The 11,737-nt window shown below is 35.8% G+C and overlaps 1 protein-coding gene and 1 long non-coding RNA gene across 2 annotated transcripts; both read right to left on the reverse strand.

Moving 5' to 3' along the window:
• Positions 1–1,360: 1,360 nt before the first annotated feature.
• LOC129884898 (uncharacterized) lies at positions 1,361–2,799 on the reverse strand. The gene is made up of 2 exons (XR_008765998.1): positions 2,747–2,799; positions 1,361–1,661 (listed from the first exon to the last, which is right to left on the reverse strand). It is a non-coding gene; the product is annotated as an uncharacterized LOC129884898 (long non-coding RNA).
• A 4,654-nt stretch (positions 2,800–7,453) lies between these two features.
• Positions 7,454–10,967, reverse strand: LOC129887098 (stachyose synthase). Its single transcript, XM_055962057.1, has 4 exons — positions 9,181–10,967; positions 8,901–9,078; positions 8,288–8,655; positions 7,454–8,109 (listed from the first exon to the last, which is right to left on the reverse strand). The coding sequence occupies exons 1-4, from the start codon at positions 10,690–10,692 to the stop codon at positions 7,519–7,521; spliced, it is 2,649 nt and encodes an 882-aa protein (XP_055818032.1). The 5' UTR covers positions 10,693–10,967; the 3' UTR covers positions 7,454–7,518.
• Between the last annotated feature and the right edge of the window lie 770 nt (positions 10,968–11,737).

Below are 11,737 nucleotides of genomic sequence, written 5' to 3' on the forward strand. Positions count from 1 at the left end.
GTCCCCATTGATAGCATTGGAATTAAGGATAGCTTATCTTATAAAGAGGTTCCGGTCCAAATTCTTGATCACCAAATTCGCAAACTGAGGAACAAAGAAGTCGCCTCAGTCAAAGTCTTGTGGAGAAACCAATTTGTTGAGGAAGCCACATGGGAAGCGGAGGAAGCCATGAAATCTAAATATCCCCATCTATTCGTGCCTACCGATGAGAATGTTGAAGGTAATGTCCATTTCCTTGATTTGAATTCATTTGTGCATCTTGAGTCTTGATTGATAATTGATTGAGAATTTGACTGATTGAATGACTGAGTTTTGATTGTAATTTGCACCCCGAGTCTATTCTTGATTTCTCGTCATTCGAGGACGAATGATCCCAAGGGGGAGATAATGTAACACCCCTCAAAAAAATTTCCAAAGATTTGGACCCTTCTTGTATTCGGAAGGGGTCGAACTCGAGTATCTTGAAGTATATTCGTGATTTAAGATGAGTCTCTGAGGGACTGAGCAGTGTTAGAGGTGATGTGGGGTCACCAAGGACCCCTAGGACCGAGCTAAGTCTAAAAGATCCGTCGTGGCTAAGTTTAGGATGAGTTCGTATAAGGGTCGACTTTTAACGACCCTATCTTTTGAACGACGTCAATCTGGGTGGCCCACGACCTATCAAATTAAAGGTCGTCGAGTCTTCTTTCCAACGCCACCAAGAACGTAAATTTTGGAGTTCGGAGTCAAAAGATATGACGATCCTAAGATGAACTAGCAGGACAGGAATTTCATTTTTAGCCTGAGTTGCAACTGCTGGGGAAATGGCCCATGCGCTATAAGGGCGCGACGCGCCACTATCGCGCCAGAAACATGCCTCAGTAGTTTGGTCTGTGGCGCGACGCGCCACTAAAAGTTGTGCAGGATTTTTCAGGCCAAATTTCCAAAACCCATAAAATATGGCCTTGGCGCTGTAAGGGCGCGACGCACCACTATCGCGCCAGAAACATGCCTCAGTAGTATGGTCTCTGGCGCAGCGCGCCACTACGAGGTGTGCAGGTTTTAGGCGTATTCAGCCTGGCGTTGCAATGGCGCGACGCGCCACTATCGCGCCAGGTGCGTTTTTAGCCTATTTTCAGAACTTTGGAGAAGGAGCAATTTGGGAACTTACCCAAATTATATATATGTTACCCTTGGTCTTTTGGGAACACATTTTGCAGCCTCACTCTCTCTCTAAAAAGCCCTAGGAGCTTCTTTCTCTCTCTTCTTCTTCTTATCACGACCCAACCCCGTAGGCCGCGACTGGTGCTCGAGTTGGGCACCCAAACGTACCCTTATCCCAAATTAGTCTATTTTTTTTTCGAATAAACAAATGTAGTGATTAGTAGAAATTGCTAAATATATCATAAAAGTAGATATACGCACGAGAGTTGAAAGGTTGTCACAAAACACACAAAAATCCAAACCATATATACAAAACCCACAACATAACTCTGTCTACAGACCTCTACAGATGATAGCATAGTCATAAGACGGGACAGGGCCCCGTCGTACCCCTGACCAACATATCCAAATATACAGAGATAGAGTCAGTACCAAAATACAAGCTCCGAACAAAGGAGCACTTTCAATAACACAGCAGATGTCCTAAACCGGCGGATCAGCAAGTCAAACTTCGGTACCTGCGGGCATGTAACGCAGCCCCCGAAGAAAGGGGGTTAGTACGGAAAATGTACTGAATATGTGAAGCATGCACTGTACTATATAAAATCATAATCTGAATAGTATATGCAAAACATGAAATCAATGTTTAGAATTTCAAAATGCTTATCAAAATCTCAAACCATATATGCACAGACATATGTCATATCCGGCCCCATTAGGGACTCGGTGAACAAAGTGTGGTTGCCCTCCCATCATCGGCACCACGGCACAGCATAACACCAGAGTAGGGAATATCTCCGTAACAAATCATATCATAGCAGATGGCCATATCAATTCTTATCATATCACAAACATATATGTACACGGCACAGCATAACTCCGTGGCATAAAATTTACCACCCCATGTACATGTCATACCTGCCCCCTCACGTCGGGACACGGCTAACAATGCAGAAAAATACGCACGAAAACATATCCTGGCCCAGGCTCAGTGAAAGAAGCATTGAGGCATCCACGAGTGGAGTAGTGAGAAACTAAATGCAATTTAAATTACAAAATATTTATACAGACTCGATGGCATAATTTTGATAACAAATCATAAAAGGAAACTTGAATAATAATAATAGTACAAATACTTCCAATATCACAATAGTCTACGTAAAAAATAGTATTTTCCGAATCATCTCCGTACTTCCAAATATATTATGGAAATTAACGGAATAATTATTCATATAATATTAGGAAGTATAGCAAAAAGTTTCTTTCAAATTCTACCTACCGTAATTCAAACGGAATAACGAAGAAAAATTCGGAATAGTGGGGCCCACCTTGATCAAATGAAGTGGCGTATACAAATCACGTGCGTTAAACTTCATAACATTATTTAGAAGAGTTTCAAGGTATTCGGAATTCATTTATGCAAAATCTAGAAGTTTAGACAATTTTTCCAAAACTATTCATAATTACCTAATTCAATTCTATTGAATAGAAAAGAGAAATTTTCGAGCGTCGATTTTGAAGAGTAGAGTGATCCCCGAGGTTCGTATTCATTCCTATTACATCTAGGACATGCCAAGAGAAGAAAATATAAAGCTTTACATACCTTTTTGGCCTTTTACGGTTGTCCAAGTTCAATTTTCGTTTCCTCCAAAATCTACAATTGGTCACATTTACCAATTACTATTCATAAGACTTTAAGAATTCAATTTTTCCAATACTTGTCTACAAAAATTTCGACAACATCTCCCCTATATATATGACACCCCGAGATTACAACTCGGCCACAATATTAACAACCAAGCCAACAACAACACAAATTCCATCGATAATCAATTTAACACACCATAACATAAATTGGTGTAATTTTCCAATTAGTGCAACAACTTTCAACCAAACTTTGCATTTCCAAATAAATATGAATATCTCATATCCATAATTAATTTCAACTCATTCCAACATAAGTGAAAAATATTCCAAGTAAACTATCCAATATTCATCAATTCCATATTTCATCCAAAAAAAATCCATAAATGCAACAAAACTATTACAATTCATTTTCTTCTTTCAACTTCATAATCAACAACAACAATCCATACTTTTAATAACTTACCTCCATATTCTTATAATATCATACTAAAATTACATAATTCCTACAACCCATTTTAATACCAACTTACACCATATAAACTTCATTTATATCCCAAAAATCATAACAACAACTAACAAATTATACAAACTTATTTTTTTTTCATTTCATCACCTAACCCATATTTCCAACTTCAATAAATTCATTCAACTTCCAATTTCAATATAAAATTTTTATCATAACTACTACTCCATAACTACTACTAAAATACTACACAAAAATTTAATTCATCTTGCCTTCAAAATCTTCATATACATGGATTTATACATATGTAAAACCCACCATACAAACTTCCATATTTCCATAAATTTTACACATCTCTACATACTACAATATCAACAAACTTCACAACACAAAGAAATTGGATTAATTTTTATCTTTTCCTTCCAACTTCTTCACTTTACCAAAGCTTCAAATCAACCAAACAAGGCTCCTATCTTCCAAAATAACTTTATCATATTGTAGAGAATCCTTGAATTAGTAGGAATACTAGGAGAAAATAATTTTTGGAGCAAGATTTCAATTTTCTCCCTATTTTTTTCCTTGATCGATTTTCCCCTTATTTTCTTTTCCTTTGTTTTTTTTTCTTTCTTGAATTGTCTTGAAAGTTCTAAGAGTTGGAAGACATAAAGACTCCTAAGTGAAATTACCAATTTGCCCCTCACCTTTTCTAATATTTCCAAGTTAAAATTCCAATTATGCCCTTAACCTTTTATAGTATTTTCACATGTGAAATTCCAATTTTGTCCTCAACCTTTTATAGTATTTCCACATGTGAAATTTCAATTTTACCCCTAAACTTTTCCAATATTTCCACATCTCAATTTAGTCATAAGAATTATGTATCCAACAAGGTCAAACATAGCCTTGCCCTTGACTTATTACCATTATCTCCAAATTGTCCTAATGTGAAAAATACGGGTTATAACACTTCTTCTCCATTTCCAACAAAAAAAGAGTCCAAGAGCTTCAAGATTTGAGTCCTCCATTGAAGACCCAACCACAAGGTTTTCTTCAAGTCTTCACTAAGGTATGTAAGGCTATATAAAACATGGGTTGAGTCCACCCATGTGCCCTACTCTTGCTTTGAGGTTAGAGGTTCATGAAAATGAGTTGTTAAATATGTTCTATTGATCTTCTTGACTATGTAGATTTTGATAAAGAATGTTATTTTCTTTAAAATGTTGCTCAATATGAAATGTCAATTTAAAGTCTTGAAATTGTGATAAGCCTCAAAGATTTTCTCAAATGGATGAAAGAAATGAGTGATTATATCTAGATGATGCTATATATGTGCATTTAAATTTCTTTTGGAGATGTGATTGAGATTGATCGGATAGTATGATTAGAAGAGATTGATTGTGATAGAGTTGATGAGTTAAAAAGGTTGTAATGAGCTTGTCGATATGATTTGATTGAGTTGATTGGATAGAGTTTTATGAGCATTGAGTCTTAGGAGGAGTATCGAGCACCGAATTGGACAAGAGTTCTCGAACCCAATACATATGTTGCCAAACGTAGGGGGGATTGAACCGTTAAAGTCGGATGTTTCCCCAAGAGATTTGTCCTGACATTATAGGACTTGGTTGGATTGGATCCATGAGTGTTTGATTCGTTCATACCCTGGCAAAGTGTGAACGGGCGCGGCAATAACGTCATTTTGTTGTACCTTCACTGGCTCATAAGTGATGGTTGTCGGATAAGAGAAACTCCCAAATAGGTCTTGATAGTACTCTGAGTCAGATTGAGTTGAATTGTATGTGATTGGTCCCGTCTAAATCATATTCTTGTTTAGACTTAGGACATTTGATTGAGTTGTTATTCCTCTTAAGTTGAGCTCCTGAGTTGATAAATTCTTCCTTGATGTTCGTTGTCTTCGGCCATTTTACATACTCATACATTCCATGTACTGACGCCATTTGGCCTGCATCGTTTCATGATGCAGAGACAGGTACTAGAGATCATCAACTGGTGCTCCGTTGAAGATCCACATACACTTCCAGCCAGTTGGTGAGTCTTCCTAGTTCCCGGAGGATATTGAGCCTTCTTGTACAGTTTTGTTGTCCTTTCTTTTATTTTGATTGTTGATAGCCATGGACTTGTCATTGACACCTTTTAGACTTGGATAGAGGCTTCATAGACTGGAGTGTGGGGAGGTTGAACGGTTAATTCGAGGAGTCTTATTATTTTTGTTGTTGAGTCGATGAATGTTTGGCCTTCGGCCCTCATATTGCGAATAGTATTTTATTAATTGAGTTTCCGCTAAGAGAATGTGATGGAATGAATGTGTGACTAGACCAGGTGGTTCGCTCGGAGGTCAGAAATGGCCTTCGGGTGCCGGTTACGTCTAGGGTACCCTTCCGAAGCGTGACAACGAATTAAGAAAAAGGTATTAATCCAAGAAAGAAAAGTTTGACAGTTGATTGTTTGTTTATATAAAAAATATACCATCAAAAGATGAAAAGGATTAGTAAAACTAAAAAACAAAAATAACAGTTGCAGACATCTTTCATCTGGAAAGTAATTGTCTTGGCCTTGGAATAGAAAAATTGATGGTGTCGGGGGCCTGCTCTCTTGATAATCATGGTCCACCAAATCTGTTGGCAACAGTCCTTATTACCTCTCTTTCACTGATTGCGTCATTGTTTATCTTGACTTTCACTGACTTCACAATCATTCACAATAATTCAATACAAATAAATAATGCAGATGCAAATCAGTTTCATACCATTTTAATGTCATTTTATATATACACATAACTCGGTGCATATTAGATTTTAGCACTACAAAATTCATACCAAAACCAAACCTATTTCATATGCATTTAACACATGTATATTCAAATAAAAAATTGCTTTTATGGCATAACTTAAGTTTCGACTAAAAATTAGATTATATTAAATTCATATTACTTTCAAATTAAATTCAAAAAATACTATTTGCATATGCATATCAGTTTCATACTATTTTAATGCCATTTTATATATACACATAACATAGTGCATACCAGATTTTAGCACTACAAAATTCATTTCAAAATCAAACTTGTTCTATACACATTTAACACATGTATATTCAAATAAAATATTATTTTTATGGCATTACATAAGTCTTGACTATAAAATTAGATTATATCAAATTCATAGTACTTTCAAATTAACTTCGATAACATGGTATTATACAAAAATTAACCAAATTTGTAAAAAGAATAATTTTTTAAATAATACCTTTACAACAATCTTGACTTTTTTTGGCTTAGGGATTTTTGAATCTCCTTTGAGATTTGAACTAAGTCTTTTTTTGGAGGATTTTGAGGGCTCACCCTTGAAAATTGACTTTTGCTTTGTGGTTTGTTTTTCACTAATAAAATCAAAATCTAAGTCTAAACATTCATCTGAAGAGGATTCCACCATCTTCTCCTTTCGTTTTTGCCCCTTTGCCATGGTTTCTTTTCTTTTTACTGGGCTTTGTTTCATCTTCAAAGAGGTTAGTTTCTTCATCGCGGTGGACGGTGGTGATATTTCTCTTCACATGTGATATATTTTTTTTACTAGTATTTGGGTTAATATGTTAAAACTTGATGAACTGTTTGTTTTATAATAAAAAATTAATGAATTAACAAGGGATATACTTGTTAAATGTACATTTATGATAGAAATATTTTTTTCTTAAAAAAAGAGTTTTTTTTTTAAGAAGCGTAAATTTACATCTTCTTCACACACACTTGCTTTTGTTGCTCTTCAAAAGTATATTTTTATTGGCCAAACACCTTAAATCTAAGAAAAGTGTTTCTAGCCTAAGAAACGCTTTACCAAACAGGCTTAAAAGTATATTAGCCATTGGTCAGTTGACAACCAAACCAACTTTTATATCATATATCAAAAGCAAGTGATGGAAGGTAAAAGAGAAAAAACAATCTCTAAGAATAATTACATAAATTTGTAGTAGTTGATCTACCTACTAACGTTGTTGAATATATATGTAGCAATCGGGAACATAAGAGATCCTTCTATGGTGTTTTTAACTCTCTAATTGATTTGCGACATTAATTAATATGAATTTAGGCAATCTTACTCTGATGAACTAGCTTTTGGACCGAATGTTCTACTTTGATGCAACCATATTTTTTATACCACTAAAAAGGACAGTGTTACAAATTTACAATTATCAAGCACTTTTATATTGTCAAACATCCTTAATTAAGCAACACATGGCGAAAGATTAATGCACTAAAAAAGAAAAGTTACATTAGAAATGCCATTGTCCTCTTCAATCCAAGGAAGATTGAGGATCAATTTGCCATCTTGAGAAGACCACTCAAACTCAACTTCAGCACCATTCAAGTAACACTTGTTAGGCAACACACTTGTGTATGCTAAGAAATTTCCAGCACCTTTAACTTCAACTTTTGCGCTTGCATAATTAGCACCATCACCATTAGCCTCCTCATATTGAAGTCCTTGTATAGCTCCTCCACTATTGAACATGTAGGTGAGTCCAATAGGAGCAAATTTAGCAATGGGGCTAAGCTGTTTTATAGGTACAAAGCTAAAAATCTCGAACGTAGATGGTTCAAGGGACATTGGAATTGTGTCTGATGTAGCCTTTGTTAAGAACAATATCTCAGATTGGTTAAGATACACAACATATTCCTCTGCTTTGCCCATTTCAGATGCTTCTATAAGTTGATCCCATTCAATGTCATTCACATGGATTGATCCTTTCATTGGCTTGTAGCAATTTGAGTATCCCCTAATTCTTTTCTCCTTTGGATCCCACCCTGCTCCTTGGCAATTGAATGCACCAATGACTCCTCCATACTATGCCCAAGAAGAAGGAAATCATAAATTATTGCAAAAAAATAGTAAGTTTTCTATGAATATCATCCCGATTCAGGTCTTGTTCCGCGCTTAAATGAATAAAACATTAATGACCACATACAAATAGGCAAAGCTAAATCACATTCAAGTATTTAAAAGCAATTATGTGTTGGCATACCTTGTTGAAATTCCAAATCTTGAGTATGGTTCTTCCATCAAAGAGTGGATTCTTGAAGATGCAGTCTTTTGTAGGGAGTGCAAAATATTGACACTTGGGAATGGTGCCATCAGGGTAAACTAGCTTCCTTAAAAGATCAAAATCATGGCCATCCACGGAGTCACTCACATAAACAGGTCCCCCACAGATAGCCCTGGAACCAGCATGGAACTTAGCACAGACATGATCAGATTGGAACATGTCCCAGTCTGGTTGTATTATCTGACCCATCCACATACTGTTATAGGCACAATGAATCATATGAACACCCTGTAGCCAGTACACTCCATTGGGGTCACCATTTGGATCTTGGAACCAGAAATCATCCCCTATAATAACAACAAAAAATGTTACTAGCATCTACATAAAAGGACAGCCTAATGCACTAAGCCCCCGCTATGCCCGAGATCCAGGGAAGGGCCGGTCTATTGTATGCAGCCTTTCCCTACATTTCTGGAAGAGGCTATTTCCATAGCTCTAATTCGTGACCTTCAGGCCACATGACAACAACTTTACTAGCGACTACATGTCCTGATAAATTTACATTATGAAAAGGACAGTAAGAAATTCTTACCAACTCTTCCCAGAGAGATTTGTTTCGTTCCTAGGAAGAAGAAGTCATTACATTGTTGCATACTGGATATGAGTCCAGTACCATTGAAGTTCTTTGCTAGGGATTTTGATATCCCATCGTAATATTTCTTTGCAAGCTCAACTCGACCACCATATTCCTCGCTGACATATTCCAGTGTCTGCAAGAAAAAATACCAAATTAAAATTTGCTTATAAAGTAAAATAAAGACATTAAACCAATTGCTGAAACAAAATTGGAACTGCAGAATGGAAGGACATACATGAATAACGTCGACTTTAACTCCTGTAATTCCCACTTCAGAAAGGTAAGAATGCATTAAATCATAAAACTCATCAGCTTGATCAGGATGAACAAGTCCAATGCCACCTTCTACTATTTTGATCACTGCAAGATCATCCATTGTCCCATCAAGGCCCTGAGAAAGTTTACATGGGATAATCTTGGAATTTAGGTGGGTAGTACCAGGCCTTACACCACCCCAAGCACCACACAGGGCATGCCATACATAAATATCATCCAGGCCTTTGAAATGTGTTCTCAAATCCATGGTGAACGCTTTCATCCCCGATTCCTTAGAGTTGCAAGAGTTGCTTCCACAGCCTTGGCTGTTACATTCCAATGCTTCACCATCCTTACACATGGGCTGAAGATAGTTTCGTTGGTCACCACCAGACATCTCATTCAACTCTTTCTTCAGTTTCTCAATCCTTATATCAAACAATGACAGGTCAGTAACTCCAGATTGAATCGCCTTGTCACGAGCCTTTTCTGCATGCTCAATCTCAATTGCCTTAGAGATTAGCATCTTTGGTTTTTTGGGGTCAAAAAGTGGAGGATTGGGTCCTAACAAGGATCCAGGCTTGTACTTCCTGAATTTCTCACCTTCATCAAGCCTATGAAGCCTGGCAGTCATTTGGGTTCCACCAAGAACCAAATTTTTTGCATCCTCATGAGGTTCTTGATCATCAAAATTGATACTTTGCCAACCATCATCAATAATAAGGAACCGCGGCGATACCCCACCTTGGGAAAATTCTTTCACTCCTTGCCAAACCCCTGCAGGTTCAACAGTTAAATAAAAAGCATCCCAAGTACACCATCCAAATTTATTTACAAGGGGTGTAACTGATTTCTCTTCCAAGAGCTTAAAGGTATTTAGATAAACTCTAAGAGAAGTATAAGCTTCTTTCATCAAGGTGTAAGGATTATCAGACACGTGAACATACGCGATAGCACCAAAGGATGATGCTTTCACTTGGTTAGAACCACTCTCAGCACAAATAAGGACATGACCATCTATGCCAGGGTGAATTGCAGACCTGAATTTGCCTTCAATTATTGGTATAATAATCACATAGGAGTTTATCTCAGGGACATCCAAGAGAATCCATTGGGTTTCCATTTGCAAATCTGAACCAGAATTTCCCACCCACTGAGTAGACCACCAAGTCTTGAACCTGAAAATGCTGAGGAAATCTCTGTCAGTGAATTTCCCCAGTGAGTTCATCAAACAATTGGATGGCTCCTCTTTGGTGAATCCCAAGAATCCGCCTTTGAAAGACGTTGAATGTGCACGATGGAACAGGGGAAGTGAAGCACTAGATGTTTGGCAAATTGAAGAAAAGCTTGAGAAACTGACATTGCTCGGAACTTCAAAGAGCAATGGAATGTTCTTAACGAGTAGTTTTCCATTAGAAAGTTCGAAAAAGTTCTCTTCATGATTTTTCAAGACATTGAGACTTGAGTTAACTGGATCATTTGGGGGTGCCATGACAGGGGAAAACAGGGAAATAAAACAGAGGACACAAATGAGAAGGAAAAAGAAGAAACTTATAACTACTACTTTTTTCTTTTCACAAGGAGAATCAATAGTATTTTCACTCAGTACTCGTGACTCGAACACTCTTATAGAATGAAGAAGGGAGAACAAACTGGAAAAATTCTTATATGTTTTGTGTTAAAGGAGTCAAAGAAAAAAGAAGGGAATTGTTGAGAAGAGAGTAGTATGGTTAGGGAGAATCAAGAGTTTTTTTGTGACTGAATAAAGAAAGCTTGTGAATGAATGTATAACAAAAGAAGAGAGTGCAGGTATAAGGTATATATACTCGTGTGTTGATGAGAAATGAAAATGATAAAAATATAGGTTGTCCAGATTGATTGTAAAAAAGTTGGAAAAAAGAGAGTCTATTTTTACTTTTTAAATTTCTAACTACTCACAACGTTAAGATTCAAAATGAATTGATTATGATTTATGGTGATAATGTTTATTAAGGTATCGTTTGACCCCAAATAATTTTTGAAAAAAACTTGAAAACTGATATTTGGCTTTGTCATTACTTGGCAAATATCCTAAGTTCCCAAATTCTAGTTTTTTCTAAAATTTGGGAACTTGAGAAATTTTAAAAATTTAAAAATTATTCTAAATTTTTATATTTTATAAAAAACATTCATCATTTATTAATTCCAATTAATATTTATCTACCAATTTACTCTATTAACGTGGTCAACCAACACCATTTATTTTTAATGCGATTAATGTATTGTTCTTGCACCTATTGTTATTTTGTTGTTGTTAATTGCTATCAATTATGTTTAAGATTATTATTTTTAGCGAAACATGTCTATTACAAAATAATAATACAAACTTATGAGTATTTTTAATAATTTTTAAAATTTATGGATATAAAATAATATTTTTAAATTAATCAAATATTTTTAAAAATTTTATGATCAAAATGCATGCTAAAACTTTATCCAAAAATAACTTGTAAAAAATATTTAAAAATTTAAAGTCAGGTAAGGAAGGGATTTCTTGA

This window comes from Solanum dulcamara, chromosome 4, assembly GCF_947179165.1.
Source record: "Solanum dulcamara chromosome 4, daSolDulc1.2, whole genome shotgun sequence".
Lineage (NCBI taxonomy): Eukaryota > Viridiplantae > Streptophyta > Magnoliopsida > Solanales > Solanaceae > Solanum > Solanum dulcamara.